Source organism: Peromyscus leucopus, chromosome 7 (genome assembly GCF_004664715.2).
Source record: "Peromyscus leucopus breed LL Stock chromosome 7, UCI_PerLeu_2.1, whole genome shotgun sequence".
In the NCBI taxonomy this organism is placed as follows: Eukaryota; Metazoa; Chordata; class Mammalia; order Rodentia; family Cricetidae; genus Peromyscus; species Peromyscus leucopus.
The window spans coordinates 37,731,984-37,751,779 of NC_051069.1; the positions used below are offsets into that span (position 1 = coordinate 37,731,984).

At 48.4% G+C, this 19,796-nt stretch overlaps 1 protein-coding gene across 3 annotated transcripts in view; it reads right to left on the reverse strand.

Annotated features, from left to right (window-relative positions):
- The window catches only part of Kirrel3 (kirre like nephrin family adhesion molecule 3), a 559,151-nt gene that overhangs the window by 97,883 nt on the left and 441,472 nt on the right, over positions 1-19,796 (reverse strand). For all 3 annotated transcript variants that reach the window (XM_037207646.1, XM_037207647.1, XM_028879069.2), the window contains exon 3: positions 388-537. In XM_037207646.1, coding sequence (XP_037063541.1) covers positions 388-537 — 150 coding nt within the window. The remainder of the gene's footprint in view (positions 1-387; positions 538-19,796) is intronic.

Consider the following 19,796-nt stretch of genomic DNA (forward strand, 5'->3'; position numbering starts at 1 on the left):
TCAGTTCACTGGCTGTCTCCTTAGGTGGGAAGCTGGATCATGCCTTGATAAATAAGGATTCATATTGGGCCAAGAAACAGGAGCACGTGATGTTTGGAAATCAGACTTCATGGGAATCACATTGGCTTGGGAATGGAGTCTGTGCTAGGTTTAGGACTGACCGACCATAAGAATAGGGGGTCAGTACTCATATAGCCAGAGGCTCCTGAGCTCCTAGGAATCTAGCTCCAGGTCTTGCCTGTCTGGAGAGTTGCAGAGCTGGTTGGGGATTTGAGCCCTGAATGACATTGGAGATGGAATATGGCAGTTCTATAGTGGAGCAGATGGGGTGAGGCAGCGTGGGCACCGGGCCTTTGTGTATGAGTGGAGGAATCTGGAAGTACTCACTTGAGAGGTCTCTTCCTACACCCAGAGCCAAGCCATCTTTGATCCACAGGACGAAGCCATCGTATTCCGGGATGGCACACAGCAGCGTCACTGGCTGGCCTGACACCACCACTTGGTCCTGGGGTTGCTGGCTGAAGGAGTAGACTTGGCCTGGAGAGGGAGAGGCACAGTGGTCAGTCAGTGTGGGCAACAGTCCCTGGATGACTCCTTCCACATTCTAGAAGCAGAGCTAGGCTGTCCCGAGGACTCCAGCCTTGTTCTCATCTTTCCGGGGCTGACTCCAGACTCCAGACTCCAGCCCCTCCATCCAACCCTGATGCTGACTTTGGTGATGAACCTCAGCCACCGTGGGACATGTACCTCCCTTCTTCTTGGGGGACTCCCTCCTAACTCCACTTGCTCAGGAGTGATTATGGATCTAGTTCAACCTGGCAATCCAGGCAATCTGAGCAGCCTTGGCAGGAGCTGGTGGCCATGATGTCTATGCACAACTTTCTTATTCTATCCTTTTCTGCAGCTGGCTCTTAAAGTGTCCCCCTTGGAAATCACTTGGGAGTCCATGCCTCTCATCCACACCTCAAAGCAAGATGCCACAGCCATGGAAGCTATTGGTTCATATTTTATTAAACAAATAGTTTGCTGTACACGTGAGATGCCAGACTTCTGTGCTGGGATCTTAAACATCAGCTCATGAATTCTTTCGGTCTGGTCACAGCCTAATCACAGCAGGCACTCTGTCTATGTGGAGCTCGGAGGCTGGCGTAAGTAGCAGACAAAGGAGAATAGTGCTGAGCTGACTCAGTACTCCCAATGCTGGGTGTACTGCCTGGTGAATTGTGCGGACAGTACTATCCCTCAGACAGCTCTGCAGGACTGGGAACTGAGGCATTTGTCAATGGCTATCTGAGGCAGGTTGGGGGCCGTGAACCTGCCTCATTCCAGCTGTGAGTGTTGGTCTCATCTGCTGAGCTAGGCTCCATGCGGCTCCCTAAGCCTTGGCTTGGGGACAGTTACTGAAGAAGGGAGGTAACATGGCGTGTGTTCCTGGGAGGTCACAATTAAGTGGACAGTGGGACCTGACAATCTGAGATGACTGTAGCCATACTTCCCATATTTCCTTCTCCTAGAGACTTCTAATGTTTCAGGGCAGAAAAACAATCACCATTTTATGACAAAGAAATCAGGATCAGAGAGGCACAGCAGTCTACCCAGGGCGACACAGATAATGAATGGCAGAGCCAGGGCGGGATGGGGTCCACTTGAGTTTTGAGCCTCAGTTTTCTCCACCCCATCCCTGAAGAGACAGTTATTCAATGAAGGGAAAGGAGCCTGGAGCCAGCTGCTGCCTCCTTTCCATAGCACCACAGATGACCTGGACTTGGATTGCTGCCCTACACAGGGCCAAACTATGGGCATCGGGGGAGCTGAGGTGCAAGGGAGGGAATGGGGCCCCTAGAGCAGCAGAGAGTCGGGGCAGCAGGAAGGTCTGGAATTGGCAGCCTGATGGGATCTTGGCAACGTCTCTGAGGAGTCTTATTAAAAATCAAATTGGCCCGGAATTGTGGGAGTAACACATTTTATTATGATTTGAGCTTTACAAATTAGATTACATAGGAGATTTTAATCAGCTCTGGGTAGTGGGTTTTCCCCCTTACTCTGTATCTTCAAGTTTTCCGTTGTAATTAGACTGTTTCTGGCACCAAGACAAGAAAGAGTGAAAAGATGAGACAGAAGAGGGAGAGGATTGAAAGGAGGAGCCATAAAGTAGGGATCCAGAGAGGGAGGAGGGAGAGTGGGAGGGGGAGGGGGAGGAGAAGAGGCAGAGGAGAAAAAGAGAGAGGAGGTGGGAAAAGGAGGGAGAAGAGAGGAGAGAGAAGGGAGGAGGGAGAAAGGGAGAAGTGAGGAGGGGGGAGGAGGAGGGAGTAGGAAGAAAAGGAAAGAGAGAAGAGGAGGGGAAGGGAGGAGGGAGAAGGAGGAGGAAGAGGACAGGGCAAAGGATGGGGTGGGGAAGAAAAGGGAATGGGGAGGAGGAGAAGGGAAAGGAGAGCAGAGGAGAGGAGAAATAAGAAAGGAGGAGAGGAGGAAGAAGGGAGGAGAAAAAGGAGGATGGAGAGTGGAGGGGAGGAGGAGAGGAAGAGGAAGAGAGGAAGAGGTGGAGAGGAAAAGAGGAAGAAGAGAAGGAAACCAGGAGGACACCTTTCCTAGGCTTCTATCTCAGCTCTAATCTTTTATGCCAGAATCTTTTTTTTTGCAAGGACAGTGTCAAGACAGCTGCAGTAGCAGCCAGAGATTGTGTGATCAGAGAGAATTATCAGGTTGTCAGCCAGGGGCTAAAGGGGCTGTAATGAGAAAGCCCTAAAGGAAGTGAGGCCCAGGCTTCCAATGTCGCTTCAGCAGGAGGTGCCTGTCTGTCCACCACACCCCATCCTTCTTACGCTTGGTAGAAGGAACAAGAGATTGTTGAAGATGCTTGGGGCATCCATCCCTCGGGGCAAGGGTGAATCCTGGATGGTCATCATGGAAACCAGGCCAGTTGGATGGTAGGGAACACTGGGGGGAGGGGTCAGGGGCAGCACCTGGGAGGTCAACTATGGCTAATCACAAGGTCACACTGGAGGGTTTCTCAGAACCAGGACTTGGAGCATGTACAAGATCTTCCCAATAACACGTGGAGGGCAATGCAGGCGAGTCCAGAGAACTGCTTAGGTCCTGTTCTGATGGTGGCCACATGGGGTTTTTAGTCATCCACTGTTTACGTTTGGACCCACTTGGATTTTCTGTGGAAAGCGTGCTTCTAGGGCGAGAGGGCACATGAGTCTCAAAATCATCCAAAGGATGTGATTTGCAAGTTCTTTGGGGCGAGTGGGGTGGGAGCCAAGTACCCTCAACCAACAGTCTTTCTTTTTGGTCCAATTTTAATATTTTCGCACTATGGTCAAGCCACTGCAATTACTTGGTCTCTCGGTGCCAGGTGTGGGACACGGGACCTCCCAAACAGCACAGGCTATGGCCATTGCTCTTAGTTGCCCACTCTAACTAGATGGTAAAACCAGAATATTATGAAGACACAGCATACTTAGGTTATGGAGATCAAGCCAGAACTAAAGTGAGAACGCTGTCTTCACTGGCTCTGTTTCAGAAAGGGTGTTATTCAGGCTGCAGGAGAGAAGGCATAAACGGAACTATCCAGTGGTGAACCCTGAATGGTTGACCTGCCTGGCCAGAGCTGCCCACTGGTACAATAGTGGCACGATGGGTATGGGGGCAACCAACTGCCTTCTGATTGGATTTGAGGCCCCCCTCCAAAGAAGGAAAATGTACCCCATACTGTAAACCCGGTCAAAAGCTCATGGCAAAGGAGGTCAGAGGCTCCAGGAAGGGAACTATTTAAATGGGCAAACTGCCTTCTAAATCTTCACGGTCTGTACCCATAGATTTCAGCCTTGCTTTCAATGTTTGTCAGAGAAGCTTCTGTTGTGCACAGGAGGCAGCTAATACAGATTCATAACTGGTCAGAGTGTGGAGAATAAGTAACTGTCGAGTGTTCACCCATAAATGAGGTGTAGCTCTATCATCTTCCACCCCCACTCTTCAAGGCTCAGGGAACAGGAAGAGCGGACAGAAAGAACACTAGAGCTGGCGGATGGGGAGGAGAGCTGTGAAATGCTATCTTCTGGACCCGGCATGGCCATTGCCCTCATGAGCTCATTGAGGCTACGGTTACCTGCACAGGACCTGTACAAGAGCAAGTCAATAGAATCAGTCGGCATTCCAGCACTCAGCACTAATCAGACTCAGTGGATTAAGAGAGAAAGAGAGAGAGAGAGAGAGAGAGAGAGAGAGAGAGAGAGAGAGAGAGAGAGAGAGAGATGGGGAAAATGAAGGTGGGAAGGGGACATGTTGAGGGGTGCCTGGGGAGAGCCAGAGGGGAAGCTGGGGGGTAGATAGGATCAAGATACGTTTGTATACATATGTGAAATTGTCGAAGAAGTAAATAAAAGATAGTAAAAAATAAATGAAATTACTTTTTTTTTTGAAAGCTGAGAGGCTTTTACGGAGGGCTCTTAAACTTGGTGGATTGGAAAGCAGCTGAAAGTTGGAGTGCCACAGTAGAGGGAGTGGAGGGAAACACATGCTCTTTCACCCTCGGCGCAGATCTTGAGGCCTTCCTGGGAGCTCCGTGGGCAAGGCACAGGTGGGGTCATTTCTAGAGAAGCCCCTCCCCCACCTTGCTCCCTTTTCCCTTGGCCCCTTTCCTTTCCACCCTAGACAAACCGACTTCTTTCTTTCTCTTCCATCCATTTTGACTCCCAGCCTAGGGGATGGTGCCACCTGTACTCAGGGTAGCTAGTCTCTCCTTAATCTCAGTAAACTCCCACATGGTCTGCTTTACCAACTTCTCACCACCTACTCAGTCCATCACATGGTCACCAAGATCAACTATTGCGCCCGTTTCCCCAAATCTTGTTGCACACTTACTATCCACCCGATGCTGGGAAAACAGATGAGACCCGTAATGTATCTCTTGAAGGACAGAAGCACAGCCACCTCTCTGTCCTAGTGCCTGGCACAGCCTGTGAACATCAAGTGTCCCTCTGTTAAATGCTTGTAGTTTGTCAGCTCTGGTTTGTTTCCTGAGTTCTGTGTTCACCGTGGGAAAGCAGCTGTTGCATTATAAACTACGGACTGGGTAGATGTTGTGCTGAGCACGCTACACAGAGGGAGAAAGGTTAGAGACAAAGCAAGGAAGGCTGGAGTCACAAGGGATCGGCTTCACAGGAGAGAAAAGCCACTGAGCTATTTATGTGAACTGTATGGCAGGCTTGTGGGGCCAAATGCACACGAGGCTCTGAGATGCATGGCAGCCATCATAACCATACTTTACAGGTGAACTGAGTGCTGTAGCATGGTTCTTAAACATCTCCAGGAGGCCCAGCTTGATGCTTTTGAAAGGTGGAAGTGGTACCATGAGAGGTGGAGCCTCATGGGAGGTCTTTAGGTCACTGGTTTTGTGTGCATGTGTGTGTGTGTGTGTGTGTGTGTGTGTGTTTGTGTGTGTGTGAGTGCTTGTGCCATGGTGCATGTGTGGATGACAGAGGCCCACCGCCGATGCCAGTCTTCACTTCTACCAGGTTTGAGAGACGATCCCCTTATCGTTCATACTGTGGACTTCAGACGAGCTGGCGCCTGAGCTTCCAGGCATTTTTCTGTCTCCCCCTCCCGTCTTGCCATAGGAACAATGCAGACGTGTCCTACAGAGCCTGTCTTCATAGGGATTTGAGGATTCAAACTTAGGTCTTAATGCTTATGTGACAAGTGCTTTTCTCACGGAGACATCCCCTCAGCCTGGGGGCGTGTTCATGGAGGGAATTGTGGGGCCCTGCTTCTCTCTCTCTTGTTCCTCAGCTTGAAGTGAGTAGTTTCGTTTTGCATTGACCTAGAGGCCACAGAACACCCTGACCAAGCCCCGGAGCCCTCTAAACCATGAGCCCAAACAGCCCTTTTGTTTTCATAAATTGATTGTCTTGGGCGTCTTCTGTATGTCAGAAAGCTGCTGATCATGCAGAGGCTCACCCAAAGGAAGGGGTTTGCCCAAGTTCACAACTTTGCACAGTTACCCCAGGTAAACGCAGACTGGAGAATCTGTGCAACCCCGTTCTTTTAGCCCTGCTTCACTGTGGCTGTTGAGCAGAGCGTCTGCACCCAGTTCGAATTCTCCGTCCAGTACTCATGCCACCTACCAGATCACCCAAGGCCCGGGGCCTTTTGGACTGCAGGGATTCCCTTGGGGTTTCCCTGACTCCATGTCACCTCCTCCCATAGTGCGTGGACACGTGGCATGCTTGGGAGTACAGAACTGGCCTCTGGGACTCCCTTCTTCAGCTGAACCTTTTCCGTTATCCTTATTAACCAACTTGAGTTTTTCTTCCTTTTGGGGCGGGGTCTTGTTACGTAGTCCATATGACTCCTGAACTTGCAATCCTCCTGCATAGGTCTCCCGAGTGCTCGAATAGCAGGTACCTGTCATCACTCCAGTTTGGGCTTTAAACAGATTCTCGTTTCTATAGAATGTCTTTCCCACTTCCTTTGGTGTCCTGCACCTTCCCTGGATCTTCTTTCTTCCTACACAAGCCCAGGCCCCATTCTGCTCTGAGGGCCACCTGGGAGCTCTGGAAGGGATGGGGCTGCATGTCCTCTTAGGCTCTAGAGTCTCTGGTGCTGTGGTCTCTCTGGGTGAGGAGCAATTAAAAAGATGGCCAGTGTCTCCAGGCCCATGCTGACTGGGGTCCTCCCATGTTGCGTTTGGAGACAACATGGTCGTCATGGATCTCTGCCACATACAGCTGCCAGTCCCAAGTCTTCTGGTCTCTCAGTGTCTTAACCCCCTTGTCGCTCACAAGAAAAGGTCTTTGCTTTGAGCTTTCCTGGTGGTTGAAAGCGGAACATGGACCAGGACACAGGGGTTGGGATGGGCAGCTGGCACAGCCCAGGAGATCAAGCCCGGGTGCACACTCTGCCGTGAGCCTGGTCAGAATCAGAGGCTATGCACATGCCTCCTGCTGCAGACCCCTCATGCTTGGAGCCCAGCTTGGAGGCTCAGGGGTGTATTATCAGTTTCCTCTTTTTTCTTTTTTCTTTTTTTTTCATTATCAGGCTGGCCAGTTTGGCCTGCCTTGCCAGGTAGAGGGCTGAGAGAATATAGCCATTGCCATCAGTGTCCTAGACAGAAACTTGGTGAGCCTGGAAAGCTTGCTCTTGCTGTTAGAGCCTATGATCTGCAGACGTATATGCATGGCCAGCATCATGCCTGTGGGTGGTGGCAATCAACTAAAATCCTGCCTTCCCCTGTCTCGAAACTCAAGACCTCTGTTGGGATTTACTGAGAGTTCCTAGATGGCCACTTTAGAGTATAAAGGGTCAGGCAACCATCTCAGAGAGGTCATATAAAGTTTGTGTGGAGTTTAAAAAAATCCCTGTTTCTAGGGGCTGGTGAGCTGGCTCAGGGACTAAAGGTGCTGGCTGTGAAAACCGAACGACCTGAACTCGATGCAAGGAGCCTCTAGAAAGGTGGAAAGAATTTACTCTACAAAGTTGTCCTCCAACCTCCTCGTGTGTACCATTATTACACACACACACACACACACACACACACACACACATACACACACACACACTGATAATATATACAATAGAGGGCTTGTTTAAGATGGGAGTTGGAGGCACAGAGAAGCTTCCTGGAGTGTGTGGTGACGGGGGATGCAGAGAAGGACAAACTTCTTCTGGGACACGAAGAACCATATCAAACACATGATGGGTGAGGTCCCCGGCCACCTCCCAGAGTACCTGAATATTGTCACCTTCCAGGGCCCAAGTCCTGCCCAGTAGAAAGGACATAGCTGCAATCTGGTCCTAGAAGGAACTCTACCCTCTCACTACCTATATAACTGGGCACGCCCCTTACCTTCCCTGACCCTCAGTTTCCTGGTGTCCCCAGAAGGGAGGACAGTAATGAGAGTGCTGTGAAGACACAGGCCTTGTACATAAGCCATCCTGTATGCACAGTGTTCCATAAAGGGCTCTTGTCACTCCATCCACACATCCGTGAACCCAGGACTGTGTGAACCAGCTCCCAAGCAGCTCATGCCGTGAGTGAGCCAAGAATGGAACTTGGTACAGCTCTGATGTTGAGCCCCATTAGAAATCTGCAGGTGGAGACCAGAGCTGGGCCCTCCTGGTTCTTCCAGAGCATCCCTTCCTGGCAAGCCTTGGAGGCTCCCAGAGCACCTGGCCAGCAGCACAGAAAGGGCTCCAGTGTGGCCATCTGCTCTTATTAGTGACCATTTGGAGGAAGCTTAAGAATACTCATTCCAGGGACAGTTACTGCCCGTTTTCTCTCAGCTCAGAGCACATAGTAAATTGCCTCTTATGAGATTAAAGAAAGCTGTCCTTGTCAGGAGAAGCAAGCAAGGGGGAAGGAAGAGCAGGATGCAGTGGCTCCTGGTGACACCAGAACAGTACTTCTGGAGACACAGGGAAGGGACCTGTCAGCACCCGTGCAGAACGCCAGTTGTGATCTCCACAGATTCAGGTGGTGGGAATGCACTAGCCACTGATCGACAGACAAGAAATCCAATTTTTATAGAGGACTTAAGTGGGCGACAGTGACTATGGCAGCCTCAGGGCCTGAGGTAGGGGCAGGAGCCACCTCAGCTGGGTGGGCAAGGGACTGTGTTTTCTGCTGGCCGTGGGCTTAGAGCCTGGAGAAAGCATAGGCGTGTGCCTGGAGCTGGAATAAGAAGCTACACAGAATCAGTGCCCAAAGTGAGAAATAAAGAAGGCGCCACAGGGGGCTGGATTCTGCAGTGGTCCACAGGGCAAGCCAGATGAGGGTAGGGAGGGGGTGTCTCCTGGATAGTTGAACAGTAAGCAAAGTTTGGAGGTCAGGATATGGCCAGGGAGTGATAGCGCCAGACTGCTATCTCCTTACAGCCGGGACATTATACTGGGGAAACTGTTTAGTTTCTCAAGCCCTAGTTTCTGTGTTGGAAACTTGTAGAGTTGTTTGAGAGGACAGAACAGGACATTGGGTCTAAAGGATGCAGAACCTTTCCTACCTTCTTTAATGACAGCTATCACTCTCAGTTTGAACTGGTGTGTGGAGTATGTATGGAAGAAAATAATCAGGAGGGGACACTAACCCAGAAGACAGACAGACACACACACACACACACACACACACACACACACACACACACACACACCGAGAGACAGAGAGAGAGACAGAGAGAGAGACAGCGAGAGACAGAGAGACAGACACATACACAGAGAGAGGGGGACACACCCAGAGACAGAAAGAGAGTGTTGGGGTGAGACTAGGAGATGGGGGAGGGGCTGAGGGGGGCTGACTTCACCAGCCCTCAAATTTGTGCTGAGATGCTTGTGCTTAATGAGAAGCCATCAGAGCTTTGGGACCCATTTTCTCAGGTTCCCATTTTAGGAAGATCACAAGATGATGGTGGGGAGGACAGATGGAGAAGGATCATCCAAAGACAGGAAGACAGATCAGGAAAATTGTGCTGTCATAAGGGCTCAGCTAAAGCTGTATTGGTAGAAAGAAGAAAATGGGTTTAGCATCCACTTGGAGGTAGGATTGATAGCATTTGGGGGCAGTGATGGAGGCTGTTGCTATCGGGGATGGTGGAGCCTCTTGTTGTCTTTGGAAGTGAAGCAGGTCTGAGGTGAGTCAGCCTCATGGTAAGCATGTTGATGGGGAGGGCTCGGAATCACTCAAGGAAGGTATGTTGGGTGTAGTTGGGTCAATGGGTCTGGAAGGGAGAAGAAGGTGTAAAATGATTCACGTTTACTGAGCACTTACTTTGGCCCAGGTAATGTACATGCATGTGTGTGTGTGAGCGTGTGCGTGTGCGTGTGCGTGCGTGCGTGAGTGCGTGCGTGCGTGCGTGCGTGCGTGCGTGCGTGTGTGTGTGTGTGTGTGTGTGTGTGTAGGCATGTGGGGGCCGGAGGGTGACATCAGATATCTTTCTCCCCACCTTATTTTTGAGACAGCACTCACTAGGGCCTGGGGCTTGCTGAGGAGGCGAGGCTGGCCATGGAGCCCCAGAGATCCTCCTGTCCCTACCTCCCAGTGCTAGGACTGTAAGTGCACGCCATCGGGCCTGGAGTTTTACAGAGATCTTGGGGATTGAACTCAGAGTTCACACTTGCATGAGAGGCTATCTCTCAAACTCTCCTTGCCGTTATTTCTTCAAAATTTATTTTTAGCGAGCATACAAAACAATGGGTTTCATTATCACACACACACACACACACACACACACCCCCCTCATAATCATATTCATGCCTCCACTACCATCTCTTCTCAACTCCTCCTGTTAGTCTCCCCTCCTCTAAAAAGTAGAAAGAGTTCTTTCTACTTTCATGTCTTACATAGTATTTGACGCGGACCGAGAATTCATCTCCAAATATGAGACGTCATATATGTTGGTGTGACTATCTAAGTGGGTCAAGGTTCATCTAGTCAGGGCATGCTGGGACCAGCTGTCGGGAATCAGGTATTTAACTCTGGTTAAGGTTCGTACAGGCTTTGAGTTCTGCTCTAATAGCAAGAGGTCATCTAGGTTCATCTTCCTTGGGAGAAAGAGAAACTGGGAGAACTTAGTTGGAGACAGGACCTTTCCCCTACTGTTCCTTCCCTGTGACCTTTGCTGGGAAGGAGATTTGAAGACACTTTCAGCTCCAACATCATCAGTTGCAGCCACCGGAAGCTTGGTTCTGATGCACAGGTGAGGAGACGTTTGTCAGTGTCATGCATGTTCCAGAAAGGACATGAGGATTTTGTTTGGGTATACACGGGAGTGCTCCCTGTTTTTCCCAGGAGTGTTTACTCCTCCTCCATCCTCTAATTCCTTGCAGGAGTTAGGGCATCACAGATGGCTTGTGACTCTGACCACCTCACACCCCTGTCCTCAGGACACAATCTGCCAAGGTTGTCCTGGACACTATGAGTCTCTAATGAAGAGCAATGGGGCTGACCAAGGCAGGGTGAGTCCAAAGTCGCTATAAATCCTGTGCCTGCTGATTATCAGAGTTGCAGCTCCAGCCAGAGCCTGCCCTGTGCTCATTAGCAGCAGGAGGGGGACTCCTCCATCGATCCAGCAGAGGCCTGGGTGCCAAGAAGATGCTGATAAGTGCTGCAGCAAATGAGGGTCCTCTGTGCCTGTGAAGGAGCCCATCCATCCCTGTCTGAGGTCACCCATAGAGGATGAGGATGGGCAGAATGGTACAGGTCTGTAGTGACAGTGGGAAGTGTGGAAGGGAGACATTCTGGCCACGAAGCAGGATCCTGGATGGTGTTCAGACCTGCTACTTGGCCATGGGTTTCAGGCTGGGTTCCTCTGTCTGCATCTCGGATTTTTGTGACTTCAAACGTGGAAGAGTGGTGGGCAATAGGAAAGTGGTGCTAAAGAGCAGGGTAAGGGTTGTGTTTGTACCCCAAATGGGGATGTAGGCCTTGGCCATGGGCAGAAAGTACATTCATAGTTGCCTCTTACAGAGCATCAGTTTGGGTACCACTGGGCTCAGGTTGAAATTGGGCCTCATATTAGCCTACCCTGTGATGCTTAGCATCTTTCACTCTTTGTGAAGGTCACAGGATGAACACATAAAGCTGTATCCTATGCTTGCCCTGAGGACCCTGCTTCGCCACTTCTTAGTTGTGTGCCTTTGGAACTGCCTCTGCCCTCCCTGAAGCTCAGGTTGATCACCTGTAAGATGCAGAAACTAGACCACTAGATAATCAGCCCCGTTCAGGTCCCTTCTTCCAAACCCTGATGCTGCACGCTCTAACTTACCCAAACTTCTACTTTTGCAAGCCCAAAGGATGAAAATAATAAAACCCGAGGCACAAGGAAGTCAAAGGCATCCCTCAGGGACTCTTGGTCTGTTCCGGGGAAGATCTGTGTCCTAAATATGATCTTTTTAAAACAAGCATCTTAAAGTAATCATTTTATAGTGCTGTAGGCCTTGCCAGTCAGAATGGTTTTAAAACTTTTATGTACAGAAGAATTATCCACGGAGCTAATTAGAAATATAGTTTCCTGGACTCAAGTTTAGTGAGGTAGAGATTAGATTCGCATGGTGTCAAGGAGCCTGTGTCTACCAGTTTCCAACAGTTGGGGGACCACAGCTGGGGGGCACCCATATACATAAACAACACTGACCTCAGGGTATGCCCTCTTTCTAGACTCCCAAGATTACCGAAGTCTTGGCCAGCTACCGTCTCCCTCTGAATGTGCCTTGTTTGCCCCAAACTAAACAGAGAAGGCATTGGACAAAGTCAACCGTTTTTCACACACCTTAAACAATTTGTGCAATCATATTATTCATGAAATGTCACGTGGTTCTGCAAAGGTAGGGCTAGAGAACCAAGTCCTGCCCTCGACCCTGCATGGGATCCCAAGGTCTCTATGTGCAATGCTCAAGGGCTCAGAAGGCCTGGTTCAGTTTAGATTGTCTGCAGGGGTTCCATGAAGGGCAGCTTGGCTCTGTCCCACTGACAGGAACGTAAGCCTAGCAACTTGGATACTGTGTGCCTGGGCAGGCTGGTGTTAAGTACGAAGTGCTTTTGTCTCTCTGCACTAACCTTACACTGAGAACCACAGCTCAAGTCTGGCACTTCCCGAGATGACTTCTTGAGCTGTTCCCAGCTGCAAGTAAACCATTCTAGTACATGTCCTCAGTTCCTCTTGGAGACTAATACAATCAACGTTAAATTAAAAAAAAAAAAAAGACACTATTCAGTGTGTGTGTGTGTGTGTGTGTGTGTGTGTGTGTGATATGGGAAGCGGGAAGCGGTTCTCCCCTTTTACCACGTGAGTCCCAGGAATTAAACTCTGATATAGTCAGGCTTGGCAGCAGGCACCCTTACCCACCGAACGATCTTGCTTCCCCCTGAATACAACCAACTATAGTTTTTGTTAGTGGAGATGAGCAAGGGTGGGAATAATCCACATGATGCACAACCCGAGCTAATGAACTTACTTTCACTTTGGAATGCATTTTGGTATTCTTGTGTGAATGTGAATGTATTGGATTTTCTGGGAATTTTTAATATATATACATATATATTAATATATATGTATATATTTTAAAAAACCAGACTCACAATCTCATGATGGGGCTTCCTCCCTGTCTCCTCCTCAGCTGGGTGGAAAGCATCACTTCTGTACTAGTCCAAAGTTAGTGTCAGCCACACTCTCTTTGCCATATCTCTGGCTCACACCTTCCCTAGGAGAGGCTGGGGATATTAACTGATTCTGCCTTTAAAGGACTTTCATTCCCTTTGGGCCTCATGCAAATAAGAACAGAACAAGAAGCTGTGAAATGTTAGCAGAGGACTTCATTAAGCAATCTTGGTGATAGCATTTGCCAGGAATGGGGACAATTTGCCAACAGATAATTGAGAGCTGACTATATATGTGTCCTAATTAAAAAAGTGATTCTTCTCACTGCCCTGGGATTCTGGGCCCAGTCTTCTGGTTGGCTTAGGATATTAGCCACAGCTAACTTTTGTATACACTTTATGCTTCACAGAGCACTTCCCATATATTATCTTACTTAAGCCATCCTCTCAGTACCCCATGGAGAAGGATCGCTCACCAGCCTCCCAAGTAGAGACTTGCGTGGCTGAGGCTCAAGGCCAACTGTCCCGCTGTGGTGATGCCCAACCAATTCAGTCTTCTTCCCTCTCCCTCTGACTTTTTCTTTTGTCATCATCAAAGACACAACCTCAGGAGGTTTTTGTCTTATTTGTTTCCACCCAAGGAGGCACCAGCCAAGAAAACACAGCTAACTTGTAATGGCTCTCCTTGTCTTTTAAAAGTTCAATGTAAGCATGTGTATAGCGGAGAAGTTTAATGTTAACAGCATTTAAGAAAAAGGAGAGGTGATGTTCAGGCTTCTGGGGGTACACTTAAGAAAAAGGAGAGGCAATGTTCAGGCTTCTGAGGGTACATGTAGGAAAAAGGAGAGGGGATGTTCAGACTTCTGGGGGTTAGAGTTGGGTTCTTCCTTGCAAGGAGGCTTATGCTAGGTCACTGAGTCTGATGTCTCAGAAGACAGGTTGACCAGATGGAGATGGAATAGGTAGAGACAGAACTCCTAGGATACAGGAACAGGCCCACCTCCAGGCTGGCCATTTCCATTGCAATCCTGGGACATAAAGCCCTTTCTATTTCATAGATGAGGAACTGAATTCAGAGGGGGTAAGTAACTGGCCCAAGGTCATTGATGATGGATAGTGGAACTAGGTTTTGAATTCTTTCATTCCAATACTGGCTTTTGTTTACACAGCTGTACTGAGTGCAAAGGGAGTTTCATCCCTGGCTTTCCTCTTTAGAGGGCAGAGACTGAATACAGTGCCCTCTAACTGCTCCAGCTGTGTTCTAAGAACAGATGTGACAATGATAGGCCATCTGCTTTATACCTTCCACATATAGTCCCTGCCCAACTCTAGATCAGGGTAATACTCCCATGTGCCCTTAGGGCTGAGGTGAGCCCCATAAACATTAATTTAGGATGAAAGTTCTCTGTACCCAGGCTAAGGCATGACTATTAAATATTTCTCTTTGTGTGTATGTGTGCCTGTCTAGAGGCCAACATTCAAACTCCTTGTTTTTTTGAGAGCATCACTCACAGACCTGGAGCTCTCAATGGTTAGTAGCTTTCCTGTGTCTACCTTCCCAGTACTTGGATTACAAATGTTTGATACCATGCCTGGCTTTTTGATATGTGTTTTCAAAATCAAACTCAGGTCCTTATGTTTGCATGGCAAGCACTTTTCTAATTGACTAAATTATCTTCCTTTCTCTCTCTCTCTCTCTCTCTCTCTCTCTCTCTCTCTCTCTCCCTCTCCCTCTTTCTCTGTGTCTGTCCCTTTCAATAGGATCTCATTATATAGCCCAGACTGTCCTTGAACTAATAAATTCTTGCTTCTGATTTCTGAGTACTGGGATTGCAGGCATGCTCCATCACGCTTGGCTTGGAATGGTGACTTCCACTCTCCTCCTTGGCACATCCTTAGATGTAGAAGCTGATTCTCTACAACAGCTTCCTCAGCTCAGGCCTGGTTTGGTGACTGATGACTTCCATTCCCTGCACGGCTGGAGCTGTGGGCCTTTGCAATTGCTACTGCAGTGGCGTGATGCTTATTTGTTGTGGGATAACCCAGGGAGGCAGACTGGTGCCTACCAGAACCCTTCTGCTGGGGCATGGGATCAGGGGCAGCTGTTGGCTGCCATCTTGGGAGAGTGGTCCATGCCTGCCCGCCTTTTAGGACATCTCTATTTTCCAGCTGGAAGGCCTCTGGAGATGCTTATGGCTCCTATAATAGCAAAGTTACTCATGGCTTCACTGGAGAGAGCAGAGCAGCTTTGAAACCTCCTCCCCTAAACACAGCAATATTTGGTAACAGTTGGCGTCTTGGGGAGAGAATTCATGTCTGTAATTAGTTACTGTATATCACCGTGAGTACTCTGCTCAGGATTTACTGGGCAAATACCATTTAACTGCACAATAACTACAGGTCCTTGCTGCTTATTGGGTAATTTACTAAGGCTGGGAGAATGGGGCAGGAGGGATGCTGAATAGGAGGTATTGTAACCCCTTGAATCAAACTTTATGAGTTCAGGTTTGGCAGAGGAGAGGCTGCTCTTCGCCAGCTCCCCTTGCTTTGTTTTGCAGGGTTGGTGGCAGATTGCTTCCTTTCTTTTATTCATTGCAGAAGGACAGGTCTGAGACTGGGCTGTGGGACTGCCCAGGGCCACCTAAGGTTATGGAGGGGTCTTTTGATTGAGAGGGTCTTTGGCCAGAGTCCGCTGCAGAAACCTGGGCTATGCATCCAGCCTGTCATTGACTCCCTCCATGGGGCCCCTTTCTGTATCTGGGCCAGTGGGTGGGGAGGGCAGGGAGCCGTCCTTGGCTGGCAGCATCAACATAATCTCAGTTCTCTCTTCTCTCACAAGTATGCATGTTGCTTGGGAAGCAGCCATCTCTGGACCTTGGATGGCGTTCCCAGCCCTAATCTGCTTGAGCAAAGTCTGTCTTTGTTTGGCCATGCACTGTCTAAACTCCTGTAACCTATTTAGGCCACAGAGAGGGGAAGAGACACAATAATGAAAAACCCAACGTGCAACATTGCCTTACGCAATCTAATAAATTACTCCATAGCCGGCTGCCAGCTCAGACTAAGCCCAATATTGCCTGCAGTAATTATTTGGATCAAATGCAGTTTATCTGCTTCATATTTGTGCTTCTGTGCTCAGTGGTAACTTATAAATGTCATTGTGGTGTTTATTCATTATAATGAAACTTAATGGCATTGGAAGCTAGGAGCAGAGCTGGTGGGGCGGCAGGTTTAAAACAGTTTCTTCATCTCTGGAGAAGGAATGAGCCAAGATAACACGACAGTGCCCTATAGAGAAGAGATTTGCAGAAGCATTGTGTCCTTGTACCGTGTGGTGGACGAGAGGGAGCCAGGAGATCTGAGCTGGCACCAAAAGTCATTTGATTTTGCCTCCGGGGACATCTATCAGGAGCGGGTAAGACTTGGCTTGTAGCTAACCTAGCTCTCTCCCATCTGTTGTCTTCTGAAGGCTTTTGCGTTGTGGGAGGTATTCAGTTTCCACGCACCCAGTAGCTGCTCTAGATAGGCGAGACTCATTGTCCAGGGTCTTGGGAAGCTGAGGGCATGAATTGGGATGGAAATTAGAGGCCCAAATGGCTGCACTGTAGAGGACAGATAGTCACGGGAGGCCTGGCGGAGGAGAAGGAGGAGGAGGAGGAGGAGGAGGAGGAGGAGGAGAGAATGAAGCGTGAAGGGGAGAGGTCCTGAAGCACCTGAAGAGTAGTCAGCGGGACTGGTGGCAGGAAGAATGGGGAAGATGTAAGTCAAGGAAGACCTGGCAGGGTTTGTGAATAAGGCTCACCACTGGCTCTACAGAAGCACCACAGAAAAGGATGAAACATTTAGCATAGAGCTCGGGGTTTTGTGTGTTCCAGGGCTGGGCTCTGCCATTTACTGGTTGGATGGCTTTGGGGAAGTTATTTTTCTCTCCTGAATTTGATTGCCTCATGTGGACAAGGGGAGTTAGTATAGCTATCCCTCAGGACTGGGGTGATCATTAAATAAACTGGTGTGTCTAGAGTGATGGACAGGGTGTCTGGCACAGACTAAATGATGAGTCAGTGATCATGGCTGCAGTGATCAGTACACAGTAGATGTTTGCCCAGTGACAGCTGAGTGAATAGGTGCACCATGTCACCTCCCACTTATGGGCACTACAAAACCCCCTTTTTAAAGAGCTGAGCTTGGATTTGGCCTTCACAATGCTCAGGGTTGATTTTCTCATTCTTCAATAATGTGGACATGGAGGCCCAGCATGGTTAGGGACTTGCTCAAGGCTCCCCAGCTGCTATGTGAAGGGGGAATTGGTTCTTCTGCATCTCAGGGCAGAGTGCCCTCTATGAGTCCTCCCATGATAGCTCCTGACTTGACTTGGGAGGCCAAAGTCATCCATGCTGACCTGCTGCATTGTACAGAGCCCACACGGACCTCTCCAGCACAACTAGGGGCTCCCCCAACTGCTTCCTTTTAATATTGCATTTGCCGTTCGCACATGAAATAGTCCTGTTTCCCCCGGTAACACGTATGTGCAAGGCTCCTACCTCAGGAAGAAGGATGAAGAATATTCATCATTGTAAGTTTTCCCACAGGCCATCCCTTTCCCAACACTCCTGTTTTGATCTTTGCACAAATGGGATTGAACTGGGGTAGCCACTTGGTATATATATAATATATATATATATATATAATATATATATATACACCATATATATATGTTCTATGGGACTTTATACCTTCCCAAAGCACCTGAACAGCCATTTCATATATATATCATCTTTACAACAAATGCATGCAACAAAGAGGGCTGGTATCATGAATATACCCATTTTGCAGATTAGAAAACATAGGTCAAGTGAAATCAAAGACAAGGTTTTATTCCCCATCAAGAACAGGACTAATGCCTAAAAATATTTGTTTCTATGTTTGATTCTTAATTAAACATTACCTGGGGAAGTGTTTGCTTCATGCAAATAATAACACACTATCTTATTTGTATAATACTTTACAATTTATGGCATTTACCCATGTTATTTTACTGGTCTTCACAAAGCAGCTAGGATTTTTTTTTTTCTTGTCTGACGATGCTCACACAACTAGCTAGTGTCAGATATGGGCCTCAAACCACCATTTCCCAATGTGGATCTCAAGGGAGTCCTAGGCTCAATACATCATGTAAAAATGTTTTGTAGACAATGAGTTTGAGAACTGTGTTCCCCACTTTGGGTGGCTTATTGTGCCCTTTGGCATGTTAGTTTCCAAGATATTCAATAAGAAAGAGACTTGTTTAATTAGGGACTCTTCAGCCTTCACCTCCCTTGTACTGAGGCTATATTTTGCAACAGAACAAAACAAACGAAGCAGCCTATAAACAGGCTGTAGAAATACTGCTTGAGGGATGAGTGTGGGCCGACACCCCTCCCTGGTGTTTTCAGGTGTAAGGCTGAGAGAGGAGAGTATAGAGGGAGGGATGGTCTTCTGTGGACCATCAGAGTCAAAGTCCCCTCCCCAGAATGTGCCTTTCCTTCCCGTGACCCTGGACAGTGTTGCCCAGAGAACTCACTCAATACTAGGCCCAGGCAGTCTAATCTTGACCTAGGGTAAGATCAGAGTAGGGTCTGTGAGGAGTGCATGGTGAGGTGATATGAGACAGTCGTTCTGAGCACTGAACACTGCAGCCCTGTTAGTCACATCTCCCATTCCTGTTGATGGGGACACTGCCTCTATATCACCTATGGGAGTAAACAGAGTGGAAATGAGAAGCCAAGTTCACCTCCTGGCCATATGCCTTAGGTTAATGTTTCAGTCTTTCTCGGCCTCAGTTTCTTCATCCTCAAAGTGGGGATAGCAGAACATGGGTGATAGAAGAACAGAGAGGGGGGATTTGGGAGGTAGAAATTTTAAGCAGGGCATGGGGATGGGAGGATGAGGGGGGAGGGTTGATTAAAACTAAGGATGTATGATAAAGCCATACAGAAACCCATTGATTTGTAAGCTGACTAAAAACCGTAAGTTACAAAACAGTAAGTGTTAGATGGGAGAAATATTGAATGTCTGGGTAATGCTGCTCCAGGAAGCCAAGAGCTGCTAAACAAAAGTCCCAGAGGCCTCCAAACAATACAGGCTCTTTCTTGCCATTCCCCTTGGCTGTCCACCAGAACTAGCTGATAAAACCCCATTGCTGAAAACACAGCTTGGTTTCAAATATAAAGTAAGCAGGAACTGAGCTTCCTTCATGCTAGCTAGCTTCCATAGTCCTAGAACGTGTTGTACAAGATACCAAGAGAAAAAAGACAACAAAGGTTTTGCTCAGCTGTGAATCCTACCAACTATAATACCAACCTGCCAGGCAAGATGTACCAACTGGTACAATATTGGTACATCTATTATGGGTGAAACTAACTACTAACTACTCTCTAATCAGATTCAAGACCTGATCCACAAGAGAGAATGCATGCCTGATACTGTAAACCCAGTCAAAACCCTTTGGCCGAGGAGGTCTTAAGTCCAAGGGGTAAAGTTATTATTGTTATTTAGATAAACCGTCATGGCACTGAATAATTCCTAACCATTTAAGTTCATACCCATAGACAAATGCCACTCCCAGCCTTAATCAGAGAAGTTTCTCATTGCAATGAGTAGTGGTGACTACAGAGATGTATGGGTGCTCAGAATGCTGAGAATAAGTGACAGTTGAGCGCTTAGCCTT